We start from the raw sequence: 17,013 nt of genomic DNA, 5'->3' as shown, positions 1-17,013 counted from the left end.
ATGGTTGGAACATGACTTTGATGTTTGCATGTGACAGCTTTTGTCATTAACTTAGAACTTCATGGTCCACCATCCCACAAATGAAATGTTACGTCCACCCTCAAAGACAAGGACATCACATCTAGTTTAGTTATATTTGATGTTACTTCTCTTCACCTTACTTTTTTTTATCTATCTTTTAGTTTATTAGTTTTTGTTGATAATACATATACATAGATATAGAATAAAACATTGGTAAATGTTGTTACATTAACTAGTTATAAAGTGGTTTGATAGTTAAAATAAATGAGTTTAAGGAATGAAATGAAAAAAGTTGTGAATTCGAGTCTCACATATAGCAAATTTAAAAGGGTGTTATAAGGTAGTTTGATGGAATGACAGAGATTAAATGTTTGAGTCTCGTTCACAACAAATAGTAGCATACTAACACATTAACAAACCAAGAGTTACATTGATTCTTTTGCATTTCTAAGGATATCACATTACTCTTTTTGTGTAAGGAACTAATTCCTTTTGGGGTGCATGACTACCCCTCTCAACAAGCGTCGCTTTCAGGAATTGAACTATTAACCTTTTGATCATTTTAAAATCTAATAAATGACTTATATCAGTAAATCAACGCCTTATTAGTACATTAGTGTAATAAAGTAGAGTGAAAATGAAAAGTTGTATTTGATCTCTAAATTTGTTTTTAAATAGGAGGCCGTGACGTGTAGGTATGAATAATCAACTTTACTTGTAAACTTAATTGGAGGATAATCACGCAATTAATTGGAATTAGTATTCAACAATTCGTCACGAGTAAATATTATTTAGTAGAAATAATACTTTTTTGATATTTCTTCATTGATTTGTAAAAGATGTTGACAGATTTATGAACTAGTTTGTTGTTGTTTTGTTGAGAAATTCCTTTGATTCCTACTCTATTTATATCTCACAAATACACAATAATGTTGTTCATCAGTTTTTTGTTTGCTTTTATGGCTAAGCCCATAAACTGGGCCATCCATATAAACTTGTAAAGATGGGCCTTGAAGTCAACCCCAACCAAATGGAAAAAAGAATAAACTCTTTATACCGTGTTTTAGTGGAACTTACTCTATATTTTAGCAATTCATTTAATGAAAATCGAATAATTCACGTTACTTGAATTGGTCAATAAACTTGAACTATTGAATTTTCATAGAATAATTCCATAAGATATATAATAAGTTTTCTTAACATAATTCGTAAGTAGATTCCTCCCGAACCCAAAATACTATTTTCCATCCAACATTTAATTTCTTTTACTATGATCTATTCAACACCCCTCTATTTCATAACCCATCTTAATTACCACATATCTTCCAACATTCAACTTAAACATCATCATTTTATTTTTATTCATGATCATATTCTACATACAACCATTACCAACTTAAACCTCTCTATTTTAATTCATGTTAATTAGTGATGTTATCATATTTTTTCTAATACATTTTTATATTAATCATGTTATTTATTTACATTTTTTTTTTCTAAATTATTCTCATATTACTTTATGTAAAACCATCACTAGATATGGAGCCACGTAAAGTGCATGCACATCACTTGTTATGAATGATGGTTTTTAAGGATAATCCAAATCCAATGTAAGGATCATCTGTCTTAAACAGTGTCTCATTTACTATCTCGAATCAATCAGAGTTGTTTTCAGAAATTTTCTTCTATTCACGTGACAATATCTGATTGACTTATGACAAAGAATTGTAGATCGTTGGAGACAGATAATCCTTCTCAGAGTAGAGTAGGGTTGAGTTGTGAGTTCATTTGGATTGGATAGAACATAGTAACACACTAACACTAGTGAAAGTCCAACCAAGATGGCAAATTTTATTGGACTCAGATTCCAACCAAGGTTACAAATTTGTTCCTCAAGTTCTGTCACAAATCATGATACTCTATCAAAGCTAACACTTACAAAGAATTGGAGCAATAGGGGTGGTGGAGTTAAGGCTCCTCGACGTGTTGTATTGGGTTTTGGTGCTTCATTCTTGTCTCAGTTTATGTCTATGGCTGGTGTTGTTATAGGTTCCAACAACTCCTTCATTGCCTCTGCTAGGATAAAGGGATCATCCTCTGTGGATCAGGTTATTGGATTTCTATATTCTTATTCTTTCTATATTTTCTTTTATAATCTTTTCTCTAACTTATTTTCATTGTAATTGGTTGTGTTTTCTGGGTATAAGATGCTAGTTTATTACATTTAAATAAGTGTAATAGGTAAAAGAAATTGTCATTCTAGAATAGAGAATAAAGTATATGTTAGAAGCATTGTGGATGGAAAAAATACCCGCTTGGAGAGTTAGCCCAATATACTTATGCATGTTCCCGGCTCGGACGAGATTGCCTCCAGTGCGAGGATACATGGGGGAAAACCAAAAAAGTATATGTTAGTAGTCCCACATTGAGTAGAATAACAAACTCAATGTGATACTAAGCCATGAGTAAATTTGTGTTTTCATTAAGAGTTGTGTCACGGAAACGACTAACTACATGTTGGATTAAGGTACATTACCGAATACAGTAAATTCCTGTTATATGTTCTCGTTCTTGGTTGTTTTTCTAGTCTAATTCTTTGTACCGCGTTTCCATCTTGCAGATACTGAAGAATGTGGAATGGCCAGAGCAGTTCCCTTTCAAGGAGGAGGATTTCCAGCGCTATGATGAGTAAATTTCTACACTTGTTGATTGAAGAGCTATGACCATATTTTATCTCTTTTTTGTTTCCCTTTGCTTGCAGTAATCAATTCCATTTCTGCGCCGTGTTTTACATTTTCTTGTGTAGAGAATAAGGATCGCAAGTTAATTGAACAACCGTCGTTAGAGTCCACAGATAAGTTGACAGTGTCAATCTGAACCAAAATCTAGGGGGTTTAGTTATACAAAAAGTTGAGACGGGTAGTGTTAAACTGAAAACTCATGAATCCAGTGCAGGATAAAATGTAGTTAAGTTTATACTTTATGTTAGGTATTAAAGTATTAAATGTTAAAAATACAAATTTGTTATTTGAGTTTATCTATGATGCTGTTGTTATATTGAAGTTTCTGTTCTCTCAATATCATGTCTACTATATTGGTTTTTCGCCTTTCGCAAGCTACATATGGGTTCAACAACATTTCTTTCCCCTTTCTTCTTTCTTAGTCTTTGTATAAATATCAGAAAATTTTCCATTTAGGTCACCAGATTCCGTGTTCTACGATGCGCCTCGATTTGTGACACATATTGATGACCCTGCGATTGCGTCTCTAACTAAATATTACTCCACGGTTTTCCCACCTAGCAACACTGCAGGAGTCAGCATCTTAGATATGTGTAGCAGTTGGGTAAGAGTTTTAGTACTTAACTTAGTTTCTCTTGTATTGCATTGCGTTCACATATTGTCATATATCTTCACTTTGCATTAGGTCAGCCATTTCCCATCAGGATACAAGCAAGAACGAGTCGTAGGATTAGGCTTGAATGAAGAAGAGCTGAAGAGGAACCCGGTAAATAAAACGATTCATTCTGTTTGCGCTATCTCAAGATTCTCAACATTACTATTTTGCTAAACAAACATAACCCTACTAATAGAAGTTGTTGATCCTATAGGTTCTGACAGAGTTTGTTGTGCAAGACTTGAATGTGAACCCTACTCTCCCATTTGAGGATAACTCTTTCGACATCATCACCAATGTGGTACAAATACTTTTCCTTTTTCCTAACTTTGGCGCTTGAAACTGTTGTAAGTGGTGCAAAGGTGCATGCTACCGGTTCTTGATGTTACAAGTGCAATGTCTACTTTTGCAGCAGTTTCTTTGATTTTTATTTTTCTTATTCTTCCATAATATAAATGTATCTTGTTAGTGGTTAAAGCTTAGGATTCAGTTATTACAATATTGAGTTTCACATTCTTCCACAAGAAATTTAGGTAACCAACCTCACTATATAATCACGAATAACTTGACCTTTTCTTCACTATTAGTACTTATAACACTTACGTGGAAACCACGAATACCCGACCCCACCTACTGGGATAAAGACTTGGTTGTTGTTTGTACGTGGAAACCACAAATGTCCCTCAACTCTTTGTGGCTAAAATTTTGTCCAAGTTATTGTGTAGTGTATATGTCAGCCATTTAAATGAAATCGAATTTGCCCTGCAGGTCAGTGTTGATTACCTAAAAAAGCCTCTTGATGTTTTTAAAGAGATGCGCCGGACGCTCAGGCCAGGTGGATTGGCCATAATGAGGTGATAATACTATCATTTTGTAATCACTTCAGATTTAAGTCTGGAATCCAGTTTTGTACAATTTGATAGTTGAAGTTGAAGTTGAAGGTCACTTTGTCATGAAGCACTGTCCTATAAAATAGTCACTTTTGTTTGATATAATCCACTGAATACAACTAAGTAATCCAGTCATTGTACTAACCTTTAATATAAACTTAGAGAAATCTGCAAGAGATTTCATACTAATGAAGAATCATTTTCAATTGTGTTGAAACTTTACACCACTCATGATTTTTGAGATGCCATGTTTAAGACCAATTGAACTTTTCAACACTTCAGCTCATGTTTTTTCAATGAAACCAGCTCTTTTACTCTTCAGCTGCTAAGTTGTATTTCCACAATGTATCAAAATGTTGACAAATATTTCTTTATTTCATATTGCATTTCTCTACTTAAGCATGATCTTTCTGTTGTTGGTGTGGTATCTCTTATGTCCTATTCAACTAACGATAACTCCGATTGATTGTATTAGCTTTTCGAACCGATGCTTCTGGACAAAAGCCATTTCTATATGGACATCAACTGGGGATGCTGATCATGTAATGATTGTTGGGTCATATTTCCATTATGCTGGAGGGTTTGAACCTCCTCAGGTAATTCAGTAATTGATATTTTCTTTCCATGATTACGTGAATGACAATTAACTATCTTCATGGTCATATATTATTTTTCCCAAGCTTACACATTTCAGAGAGTTTATTTGAGCTTATCTATGATATAAGCACTCCAAAGAGCGTTAAATGAAAATAGCTTATGACCTTCCAATAATAAGTTTTTAACTTATTTCATTATCTTACTGAAATAAGCTAAAAGAAATGTTTATACCTTACTGTTTACACAAACAAGGTGATGGTCCAGTGATGTAAGGCCCTGCTAGATTCCCAGAAAGACCAAAAGGTTATTAGTTCGATTTCTGGGAGCAACACTTGTTAGGAGGGGCAGACACACACCCCGAAAGGGATTAGTTCCTTACCCATAAGGTGAAGGGATACCCTTGGTAGTACCAAAAAATTTTTAACTTCATCTTGTGTTGTGTTTTCTTACTCCTCACACTCACTCCTTGTAATTTATCTGAAATTCTGAATCATACTTCTGCAAGCAATGTTTTATGATTTAGTATCATATTGTTCCTATTGCTGAGATCAATCCAAAGGTTAATGTTGTTTACATATTTCTGTAGGGTGTTGATATATCACCAAATCCTGGACGCTCTGATCCTATGTACATTGTGTACTCTAGGAAGCTCTCTACTGCTTGAAAGAAATAGACACTAAGAATTTGTGATAATATATTTACTTTTCACCAGTGACTCTGATAGGAGAATCTATTCATATTACATGTCATTTTTTATAGTGAAACATTTATGAACATTATGCTTATCCATATTATTCATATTGAATCAAAGCCAACCCTCTTGGCCAAGAGAAAGAAATTGCTCCAAACATATGAAGAAATATAGGGTGACTAGAAATCCACTGCTTCTGCACAATCTCTAAGAATGTGCATAATAGATTAAGATGCAAAAGAAGAACTCCTACACTCCTCAGAATCAGTCCAACCTCTGTGCATCCTCGCCACTATAGTCAAGGGATTTCCATGAATAAGAGTCCAGAGGTGACTAAGTCAGGATCGATCGACTGCATCCTAGTACCACCCGATAGCAATTCATAACCTAGTTTAATAGAGAAGGTACTGTCGGCAGAAAACTTCCACCTGGCTTCATCATTCTGAGCATTCGGATATGGCTGACAAGCACCTACAAGGTGAGAATGAGCTTCAGCCACCCTCTAATACATAAGAGGAAACATTACTCCATTGGGAAACAATACAACGCCACAAAGGTGAAGCATTGTTACTAGCTAGACTCGGAATCAAATTGCCACCACAACAATAACCAAACATTAATCCTTATAGGTGGCGTGTCACCACATTTATACTTATTTCTCAGCACCTGAACGCAGAGAGAAAAAGCACAATTGAGTCGCCTGATGATGCGACAAAGTCCAAGACCACCATATTTTTTAGGTGAACAATTTTTTCCCAGGAAACCAAGTAGCACTTCCTGTGAGATTCAGAGTAACCCCAAATAAATTTCCTACAAAGTTTCTCTATTTCTTCACAAACTCCCAAGGGAATGATAACAGTGGATTGCATAATGTAACCAGGTATGCTAAGAAGAGAAGATTGAGCAAGATTTGGCATACATACGGTGTACCAAAATCAGTGTATCACATATCGAGCTCCTAAAAAAGTCTTGTAATAATAATGTAAAATTTGATGAATCGTATAGAACTGATACCGTGCACCAAACTAGTACCATGCACCGGAATCGGTACCATGAAGCATATAACTATGACTAGGACTGGAAGAGCCATCCTTCATAGAATATATTTTATCCTCCATATGCATATCAGGTTGGCCTCCTTTTATGTTCTTAGTTTCTCTGTTTATGTTCACGTGCCCATGGTGTTGTTGTTCAATAATAGGATTTTGTTTATGTTATGGTCATCTATTATCACATCATATTTATATATTACTGCTTCAGTTTAATTTATTATGCTTTTGTCTCAATTGTTTCAGCCATTTATTGATGTAACAGAGGATTCAAAAAAGGAACACATATTAAATCTCATTGGCAAACACAAATTTCAATTGGATTCATTGACCTCTTCATACCATGATATTGACTACAATGTTATTCAAATCAGTACCTAGACAAAATTTGATATTTTTAATAAATTCTCTTTATGCTACAAGCTCTAAATAATACAACAAACTCTTCTAAATGAAGAGAACCACTTCTTTGTAAAATGCAAACTAACTTCACTAGTGCTCTAAATAATGCACAGGAGCTTGTACTTCAGCAAAAACTGCATGAAATATCTGCAAAACTACCAATTCTAATTAACCACAATGAAATACACCAGTTTCTTGATTTTGAAAAGAACAAAAGATATATATAAACTCGCCTTACGATGCTTCAAGAGCCACTCCAGTGTCTAAATTTGCATATTCCACGACGGTTGTCTGTAAAAGAGTTGCGAATAGACTGCAACATAGCGTGTACGGCAGGAACATGACCCAACTCTTCATGGTGCTCCTGGAAAATAAGTTTTTTTACCTTAAGAATTGACCCTCATAAAGAAGCCCCGAGATATATCACTGGCTTCGTAAAAGGAACAAACAAACACAAGAAAAAATACCACTTCTGCAAGCCTTTCTTCAAAAGACACAGCATTTGCATCAACACACATGAATATCTTTCGATAAGCTGCTCTAAGGCTCCTGATCTGGATCATTGCAGAATAGAATGGTTTAGTTGCGATGGCATGTAATTGAAGACAACTAATTTGAACATTATGTTAGCAATAGCATAAACCTCTGCATCGCTGAATCCACGTCGAGTGAGGCCAACTATGTTTAGACCGCGAAGCTCTGCTCTTTCACCAGTTACCATCATGTACTTCGGGACGTCTTGTGAAACCTTCATTTATGTAAGAACATGACATTGTAGTTGCACACCTGAGTTATTGTTAGATCATTTGGCATGGTAAAAGTATTTTTTTTCTTGACAAGTTCTTCAGCAAGAGCAATTTCATATAGTAATACATTGCAAAAATGGGCAGCCACTAAGTGCTATAGTCCATTTTCAATCAAATTTTGTTTAAATCACCGCAATTAAAAATTGTGTTACATTGAATGTGAAAGCCAAGCTTAGTGAGATTTCTGTTGACAAGCTAGGATATTGTACAATATCCTTACATAGTTGCAAAACAAGCATTTTTCTTGCTGCAAAACAAATTGACTCAAGACCATGAGAATAAAAGAAAAACCTACCACTGAACCACCACCAAGAAAGGAGAAAGATCCAAGACGGCAGAACTGGTGAACAACAGTGGCACCTGCAGTGTGAACATAGTCCTACATATGAAAAACTTCAATCAATCTTCCAATATCACACGTAAAATAACAAAAGAAAACTTATCATGAAAACAGAATTTTAGTTTGAAGAGGACTTACTTCCACCTCAACATGGCCAGCTAAAAGAGTATTATTAGCAAAAATATTGTTGTTACCAATTTTGCAATCATGAGCAATATGACAAGATCCCATTATAAAATTGCTATCGCCAATAACCTGGTCATATCCAGGTAAGAGTGTGAAAAGGTGTATATGTTTGTGTGGAATTTTTCATTGTTACAAAAAAAATAATGAATCTATCTTACAGTTTTATCAGTTGACTTCGAAGATCGGTGAACTGAAGTATGTTCCCTGATATCATTATTGTCTCCAACTTCCAGGAAACACTCGTCCCCTGGCTACATACACATTTGCAGGCGATTATTATGTTTAGCCATACATCATTTACATGAGATTGCTACAGAGAACATGAGTACACGTATTTAAAGTATTTCGTATAACTATTGTGGACACCATCTAAGTAACAAGCTAAAAGATGTAATGCAAATAGCAAGATATTCGATACAAATAAATAACTAAGTGGTCAACTCTCACATAACTGCATCCATGCTTCCAAGTAGAAATGGACCATATCATATCAATAGATAACAATTGCAGCCTCAGGAAGATAGAAAAACAAATATATAACCATAAGGACAAAAGTTAGAAGAAAAAATCTGAAATCAAAATCATTCATGTGCATAGGCTGAGAACACAATCACCAACTTCAATGCAATACTTATGATAATAAATAAACAAAGATAAAAACCTCAATCAATTAATGTGAAGCACACCTTGTATTTCAAGTCTTGACATTTGACACCAACAACAGAATGATACCCTATTGTGTTATTGTTTCCAATGATGGTATATCCAGGATAATCATCACCAACAACGGCACCACTGCGAGACAAAGTTACCGAAATAAACATGATTGTATAATTAATCAAAACAAACACAATCACAGTTATCTTAACTATGAACTCACGTCATCAAGACACAATTGTCCCCTAATTCTGTACTTCCAAAAACATGGCTTCCTGGATATAGTTGACAACCATCCCCAAGCTTCGCGGAGGAACTAACAGAACAAAATGGCCCAACTGAAACTCCCTAAGCATAACAATAGAAAACATGAAGTAGGGAACACATGGGTAATGAATGTACTACATGTAAAACATTATTAGTTGTTTAGTGTGTGTGTTAAACTTGTAAGGATGTAACATACCCAATTGAAAAGGAATGATTTTTGAACAACCCAATAACAAATGAGTAAGAAAGAAAGAAACTTTGATGGAAAAAGTGATGAAAAAGAAGTACCTCGCCAATAACAGCATTGGGGTGAATAATGGAAGTGGGGTGAATGAAGGTTGGTTTGGTAGTGTTGGAAAGTTGAACAGAGTGTTCTTGTTCCAAACGAGAGAAGAAGCGAAGTTGATGAAAGAGTGAAGCTGAGATTTGAAGAGTGGAGAAGGGTTTGCGAGTGCTAAGTTTGAGGAACCACGACATGTCTTCCTAGGATTTCACTTTTCACCATCTGCACATGTTTTTGTTACTCAAATTTTATTTATTTATTTATTATTGCTTACTAGGTTTATCCCCAATGAAAATAATATTATAAATTAATAACACTTTTATAAGTAAAAAATTTATAAACTAATATGCTAAAAAACATAAGTGTTAATGATAAATTTCATTTTATGAATAGGATGCAACATATAAAAAGATAAGTATAAATGAATAAGAGGAATAACATTGGAATATTTGAAAATTGTGTTACTACAATTAAATTTATTTAGGAGTAATAGAAGTTAAAATCAATGAAAAAAGCAAAAACTTTTAGATAACTAGCTACAACTTTTCCCCTTATATATTGGTAATTTGGTATAGAATTGGTATATCTTATGCAACAAAAGATTTATTAGATGATTGTTCTACTATATTGAAATTCCTATTTTTATCATGATTTTAGACTTAATAGTAATATAGTCTCATGTGACCCTCAAACAGTTCAATGCAACCGTATAATTGTAATTCAGGTCTACAATGTAAATATCATATATGTATAGTTTCAGTTTTGGTAAGAAAAACTTATGAAAAGAAGGGGGGAAAAAGTTGAATATTTCATCTTCTTTTGTAACAAAAAGACCAAGAAACAAAGGATTTTGTATTTTGCATTTTGCATTCAAGTCTCTAATTCACTAACAAACTTTAAAAAAAATAGTATTTTCATCCCCTAAAGAAATTCTCTAGATAGAGTTTTTGTTTTATTTTGATTTTAAAGTGAATAAGGATACAGACTTTAAGAGAAAGAATTGTGTTATTGTGATAAAGAATGAAAACTTCAATTGATAGCATTTTCTATGAAATTTTCATAGAAAATCTGGAATACTTTTCTGTACACTGAACCAATTAATATAGGAATTCTAATTTCATTAAACTATGCTCTCCCTTGAAGGAAACTCATCTACAAGTATTCAAGTAAAACTTGATACCCCTTTAGAAAATTCAAGAGAAATCAAACTATTGGTAAGGCTTGAATTTCTTGGAAATCTTAATCCAATAAGCTATAAACTTATATATTTTGCACATAAAAACTCTTGAGAATCAGTAAGAGGTTGTTCTCAATTCCTCACAAGGCATAATGCTTTTAAGACAATTCACAAACTTCTTGGTATCCTTGATGCTTTTGCATTGCATTGAACTTTGATAAGCAATCACAATTCACAAGAGAATGTCACCTTCCAGAATCCGAAGCGCCTATATGAGAATGTATATCATAAAGAATGAGGCAAAGATGAAAAACAACATTGGAGATTAGTGTTTCTAAACAGGGATGTGGTGACAAATCATATTAGACTCTTTAGAAATGCATTGATAACCGAAATTCGGAAGATACTTGATGCAATGAGAGTTTTGAAGGTAAAAGACTTGTCCAACTTAGTATTTGTGTGGAACTGGAATGTACACCAAATTCATTGTGAAAATGTATGTGCTCAATTGAGAGAATTTGAGATATTTCCTAGCTACTTCACCTTTCTATTTGATAACTAAGAACTCCATATCCTTTTCAAAATCCAAGTTTGAGACCAAAAGAAAGTTGAATTCATATAATATATGGCAAACATACCAAAGTAATACAAGTGAATATAAAAACACATGACTTATTTTCCAACCTGAGACATTCGAGGCCTTAGACGAGGATCCTTATGGATGCACAGCGATGAACATTGCAGCATACGATGAACCTCGTGATCATCGTAGCAGTTTCTTATAACAGGATCAACCAATTCATGTATGGCATGCCCTTTAAGCAATGGTCGTGCCTATCGAAATATTTGAACCATAAGCAGACATGGACAAATAATTGTAAACTGATTAGTATTAAGGGATGTAATTACTCTATTATAGTATTCTTATCAGAGGTGAATTCAATATAGATTAAATATTTGAAGATATAATCAATAATCTTAAAAGTATTACCCATTCATGGAGGCATTGCTGGCCTTTAGGCCTGTTTATATCCATAGTGTTCCTTCCGGTGATAAGCTCTAGTAATACTATGCCAAAGGAATACACATCTGCTTTCTCCGTGATTTCACCACTTTGAGTATATTCTGGTGCCAAAGACCTATGCAAGAGCTAAGTTTCAATCAATAATTTCTAAAACTAATTAGAAGAAAAAGGCAATAATGATTTTCACACATCACACCCTTCTTGCATAGTGTTTTATCTAAACAAGTAATGTGTAAAAGGGTGCAAGGGAAAATAGTGTTTGTCGAACATTTTCCTTACCCGAATGTTCCTATCACTCTGGTTTCTACTCCATTCGGCTGCCATCTAGCAAGTCCAAAATCTCCCACCTGCAATCCATTGGTTGCAATTAGTTGAACATTTCATTTATTGAACTTTACCCGAAAACATGATCATGCACATGTGGGATTACCTTTATACATGAAGCATGGATACTAAGGACTCTAAGTCTAGTAGGAACAACAAATGCAAAAAGAACTAAATTGAAGTCATCAGTTGCACTGAAAAGAATATAAAGCCTATAATGAAAACATAGTTGCAGTTTAAAATAAAAGAAGACGCACTAATGCTTCAAAATCATGAGTGAGGAGAATGTTGTTAGGCCGCATATCACGGTGCACAATGCAACCCACTCTACACTCTTCATGAAGGTATCTCAGACCACGAGCTGCTCCCACTGCTATTTTTTGACGTGCAGACCATTCCAACGCATTCTTCTTCTGTCCTGCAATTCCCAATCGAGCTTTTCTTATTTCGCCGTTGAATATAATACATAAATTGATGGGAGAAATTACGAACAAGGGTTAGCAGCTCTAACATCATTGGAGAGGAGGCCTTTACTAATGAAAAATCCATGAATTTTAGTATGCTAACACATATCATATGATTTCGCCTAATAAAACATTATTCAGCACCAAATTGGCTTTAATGTAATTGTAGTGAACTTGTCAGGTGATTGCACCTACTAAGACATTTAGTATGCTAAAACTGAAAATGAAAATAAAGAATAGAAAATATCAATTTGCACTAACTGTACTACTTTATTGTAAGATATGTAAGATTCAAAATGATTTACCATGAAGAAGAGAATATAAAGATCCATTGCAGATATATTCATAAACTAGCAGTCTTCTTCCATCCTCCACACAAAATCCAATTAGCATCACAACATTACGGTGTTGTGCACAACTTAAGATCTCCACTTCTGAGCAAAATTCTATATCACCTTGAGTACTAGATAATTTATACTGCTTCACAGCAATGATCTGCCCATCAGGTAGAACACCACGATGTACGGAACCAAACCCACCTCCAGCCAAGAAATTTGCATGCGAAAATCCACTAGTGGCAAGTTGCAACTCAGAAAATGTAAACCATCTTGGAGGGTTCCCAAATATAGGTGCCTTGTGCTGACATATAGTGCACAATGGAGGAGGACCAAGAGGGGCATTTCGGGTTAGTGAAATTGCCTCTCTAACACTTCTGCTTAAGTTTACATCAAGTTTGGAATTAAGTTTAAGGCCTAATAAATCAGGATCTTGATCCAACTTTGATAATCTTTTAAGCAATGTTTCATAGGTAGAAACCAAAGCCTTATCACTGGACTTAAGCATAACACTGTCTTCTTGTTTCGAAATTGCATTTGTAACCCATGGCTGGAAATATGAACTTTTGGATGAAAAACTCATACCCTCACACTCTGAATCAGATTCACTTTCCTCATGAATAAAGGGAAAACCTCTCATTCTTCTTTCATAATTATCATAGTGAGAAAATGGAGAAGCACCGATTTCGGAGCTCCATACTGATGATGTTCCAATTTCAGTAGCAGTCAAGGTTGACCCTTGTTCAGGACTACTAACAGCAGTAACAACTCGGCCTCTAATCATATCTTGATGTTCAGACTTTTCCTTCAAGTTTCTTGAATATGCATTCAGCTTTGATGGCAACGGGCAACCCAATTTAATTTCCGTATTTGTTGAACTTATCAAATTTAGTCTTAGCACCTTAGGCCGAGATCGCTCCATAATTACGATATTGCAACGCAGCTCTTCCATACAATATTTCTTTTCATGTTTCAATTTTCTGTAATGGTTGGAACAATGAATAATTGTTTTTTAGTCCACAAACTCATAAAGGAGATACCTTAGTTTCTCTAACATTCATGTGAAGAAACTAAAAGTGTTCATATTTCGTACTTGTCTAGTATAACCCAGCTTGATTGGACTTTCTTAGCCTCAGCAGCCACTGCTCCACATGAAGAACCTGAAAGAATCTTTACTCTGATCTTTATCTGTTCAAATATTTGGCAGATTAGAAAGGCAAAAATGAACATGCATTTAAAAGTTATTATGTTCTAACCTTCTCTGGATCATAAAAATCATGAAGTTGAAGCACCATTTGAGAACATGAATTTGCAACAAGTTCTTTCTGATCCGAAGCAGTTCCTACACCGGATATCCAATGACCAGTGGTACAATCAGTAGCGAATCTCGAAAGGCCCCATATCCTCTTGCCTGAACATGTATATATTACAGACAATCATAAACATATCATATGATTAAGAAAAAAATCAGGACCATGCAGTGCAAGATTCTAAATATGCAGATTAGAACATAGAAAGCTGCATGGTACAACTACAAACCCTCCTTAATTAAAATGCAAGATGTGAAGCATTTCCAGTAAGTCTGTTGGACCGGATCGGAGCCTCCAACTACCGAGGAGTCCCATTGTTTCCAAGCTATGAGAACAATGAAAAGTTACAAGTGAGACATCACTTGTTGAACCAAAACCTTAACGCAATGATTTCATGGTCTTTTTGACTTTTAAACTATTTCATTCATCCCTCATATCCAATGTGAGACTTCACACTTGAATAAACCCAACAAAGTCTTATATAACAAACATATCACATGATTAAGAAAAAATCAGAACCAAAAATAAAAACAAGCAATAAAGTGAACATAGAAATTAATCAAAATCCAGGGCAGAGATAAGATACATGAGCATATAGCAGGAATGAGAACCAATAGCTTAATGCAATCTCCATTTTGAGCAACATGAGTCAAAGCCCAAACCAAAGCAGTCTTTGAAATTTCTCTACAAGCTTTGAATGCAACCACCACCACCTTGCCACTCATATAATCAGAGGAACCCTTCTCTCCACAAAGACCCTTTTGGCAACTCATCTCTCAAGTTCTCAACTAGACAAGGAAATCACTAATCAATTCCACATTCTCAATTACCAAAAGATTGCAACTTTGCATTATAGACACTGACAACATTCTCAGAAAGCAAGGTTCTTTTTTTGTTACAAAAGCAATGAGTTTCTTACATACAAATGAACATTTAATTACTGAATTTTGTTCAATTCTATTTAAGGTTTTATCTCAAAACTAATTGACGATAAGATAAATAGTCTTACAAATATTTAAATCACATCAATAGAATAAGAAAGAACAATGTGAGAATGTTAAGGTAACAAGTACCAAGAATTAAGAAGAGAGCAACATGGTACTGTGCTTTGTGTGTGTAATGTGATGTGTGTCAGTCACTTAAACCAATGGAAATGAATATTAAAAGTAGTAGCTACTGTTTTAAGCAAGTTATTACACAGAATTTACTTAGAAATTACTCTGGTATAATGTGGCATTAATAGCATGCAAATTTTATATACCATTCTATTGTGAATCACAAGGCATTGTTTGAAAGGTCCAACTATGAATTGCATCTCCTCTCAATGGCTCAATCTCCACTCAAAATGTGGCACAATTGGGAAAGTTTGAAGTGGGTATATTTAATACTAAATTACATTGACATCCATGGTTTTAGTTTTAGTGAAATTACACAAAACATCCCTCACTTTTTTATCCCTACGCAAATCCCTGTATGAGAAAAAATGTGATAAATACAATTAAGTTAAACAAAACATGATATATTGTGGAGACAAGTCCAAATAATATATGAGTTCATACCTCTTTATTATTTTTGGTTCGTTATGATAGAGTATAAGAGCGATTTAAACAATATCTTTTCAGAATTGTTGATGCATTTTGTAACAAAAAATAATAAAAATACATTAATTTGTATATTATTTAGATTTTTCCTCACAATTTACCATGTTTTGTTTAACTTAATTGCATTTATCACATTTTTTTGTTTAAAACATTACACTTATTTCTCATGCAGAGGTGGTCAGTGTAAGTGTAATGAAAGTATAAAAACTAAGGGAGGTTTGTGTAGGTATAAAAGAGTGAGGGGTGTTTCGTATAATTTCACTAAAACTTAGGAGTTAGTGTAATTAACTCTATATTTAACGAGTAGAACCTTGCATAATCCATTCAAATAGAATTACCAAAAGCCATGCACAATTGATTATTAGAGCATCTCCGATAGATAACACCATTTTCATTACTATTTGGATCTCACGTATTATTTTATAATTTATTATAACTCTACGTGAAATAAGAATAATATATACTTTTTTTTCCACAATAGCAAACATCATTTTTATTTTTATTTGGGTTCCACAACATCTGCCTTTTTCAACAACATTTACTTCTCTCCTTACTTTCATTTGGTTAAGAACAACCGAATACAAACAAAAGTCAGAAAATAAAAATGACATAGTGGAGAACAAAGTAAGAATATTCTTATTCCGTTAAGAACAACTTTAAAAACAATAACCGTGGTTCCTGTGAAGTAGGTATGATTACTGTGTAAATAAGGAGCAAATCCAAACACTCAAGCTTGATTTAGCATTTTGTCAAGTCAAGTTGAATTAATTGACAAATAGTTTAGCTTATTTACATACACCATATGTCTAATATAGTTTACTTTGGGTGATGCAATAAGCCAGCTAAACAAGTACTATGTTGATGGAGGGCAACAATAATCGATAGAGTTTAATATCTATATAATGTCGGGTAAAAATTTATACACAATAAATATATTACTAATCAACGACCTGATTTTTATATTTTTGGTTTAGAGGAAAGTCTACCTTAGAATAAGTGAATAACTTTATCCATTGGTTAAAATATGTTGGTTTCTATTTGGAAAATATGGTAAAATACGTTGGATAACTTGGAATATTCTTGCTTGTGGTCACACATATTATATTATGTCTCTATAAAGTTAAGAATTCTGTGTGAAAAGCCAAAATTCATGATGTAACATTCCAACATAATTCAGAAACTGTGGGACTCAG

General features: G+C 34.0%; 3 protein-coding genes across 5 annotated transcripts; 1 reads left to right on the top strand and 2 right to left on the bottom strand.

Annotated features, from left to right (window-relative positions):
* LOC109351103 lies at positions 1,815–5,714 on the top strand. The gene is made up of 8 exons (XM_019592455.1): positions 1,815–2,129; positions 2,642–2,709; positions 3,219–3,366; positions 3,448–3,528; positions 3,632–3,718; positions 4,186–4,271; positions 4,783–4,903; positions 5,491–5,714. Exons 1-8 carry the CDS (start codon positions 1,863–1,865, stop codon positions 5,566–5,568), a joined length of 936 nt encoding a protein of 311 aa, XP_019448000.1. The 5' UTR covers positions 1,815–1,862; the 3' UTR covers positions 5,569–5,714.
* LOC109351102 (probable acyl-[acyl-carrier-protein]--UDP-N-acetylglucosamine O-acyltransferase, mitochondrial) lies at positions 6,975–9,816 on the bottom strand. Of its 3 annotated transcripts, XM_019592452.1 has the most exons (10): positions 9,591–9,816; positions 9,259–9,383; positions 9,065–9,173; positions 8,537–8,629; positions 8,331–8,447; positions 8,148–8,231; positions 7,690–7,794; positions 7,514–7,600; positions 7,280–7,410; positions 6,975–7,193 (listed from the first exon to the last, which is right to left on the bottom strand). In XM_019592452.1, exons 1-9 carry the CDS (start codon positions 9,777–9,779, stop codon positions 7,291–7,293), a joined length of 1,029 nt encoding a protein of 342 aa, XP_019447997.1. In that variant the 5' UTR covers positions 9,780–9,816; the 3' UTR covers positions 6,975–7,193; positions 7,280–7,290. The 3 variants fall into 3 exon arrangements, with proteins under 3 accessions (XP_019447997.1, XP_019447996.1, XP_019447998.1); XM_019592451.1 differs by having other exon boundaries at positions 6,975–7,410; XM_019592453.1 differs by having other exon boundaries at positions 6,975–7,410; positions 9,259–9,373; positions 9,591–9,698.
* Positions 10,666–15,105, bottom strand: LOC109351101 (inactive protein kinase SELMODRAFT_444075-like). Its single transcript, XM_019592450.1, has 9 exons — positions 14,806–15,105; positions 14,166–14,320; positions 14,003–14,097; positions 12,880–13,889; positions 12,368–12,528; positions 12,066–12,133; positions 11,754–11,901; positions 11,447–11,596; positions 10,666–11,030 (listed from the first exon to the last, which is right to left on the bottom strand). Exons 1-9 carry the CDS (start codon positions 14,990–14,992, stop codon positions 10,995–10,997), a joined length of 2,010 nt encoding a protein of 669 aa, XP_019447995.1. The 5' UTR covers positions 14,993–15,105; the 3' UTR covers positions 10,666–10,994.

The sequence above is a fragment of the Lupinus angustifolius genome, chromosome LG06 (genome assembly GCF_001865875.1).
Source record: "Lupinus angustifolius cultivar Tanjil chromosome LG06, LupAngTanjil_v1.0, whole genome shotgun sequence".
NCBI lineage: Eukaryota > Viridiplantae > Streptophyta > Magnoliopsida > Fabales > Fabaceae > Lupinus > Lupinus angustifolius.
The sequence above is the reverse complement of the archived record's forward strand: the minus strand, read 5'-3'. Positions and strand labels throughout refer to the sequence as shown.

Coding starts and splice junctions, on each gene's coding strand:
- LOC109351102 (XM_019592451.1), bottom strand. CDS start 9,779: ATGTCGTGGTTCCTCAAACTTAGCACTCGCAAACCCTTCTCCACTCTT. Junction 9,384..9,590: donor CCAATGCTGTTATTGGCGAG/GTACTTCTTTTT, acceptor TGTTATGCTTAG/GGAGTTTCAGTTGGGCCATT. Junction 7,601..7,689: donor GTGGATTCAGCGATGCAGAG/GTTTATGCTATT, acceptor GCAATGATCCAG/ATCAGGAGCCTTAGAGCAGC.
- LOC109351101 (XM_019592450.1), bottom strand. CDS start 14,992: ATGAGTTGCCAAAAGGGTCTTTGTGGAGAGAAGGGTTCCTCTGATTAT. Junction 13,890..14,002: donor AGCTGGGTTATACTAGACAA/GTACGAAATATG, acceptor CAACCATTACAG/AAAATTGAAACATGAAAAGA. Junction 12,529..12,879: donor TTTATATTCTCTTCTTCATG/GTAAATCATTTT, acceptor TGGGAATTGCAG/GACAGAAGAAGAATGCGTTG.
- LOC109351103 (XM_019592455.1), top strand. CDS start 1,863: ATGGCAAATTTTATTGGACTCAGATTCCAACCAAGGTTACAAATTTGT. Junction 3,367..3,447: donor TAGATATGTGTAGCAGTTGG/GTAAGAGTTTTA, acceptor ACTTTGCATTAG/GTCAGCCATTTCCCATCAGG. Junction 3,529..3,631: donor AAGAGCTGAAGAGGAACCCG/GTAAATAAAACG, acceptor TTGATCCTATAG/GTTCTGACAGAGTTTGTTGT.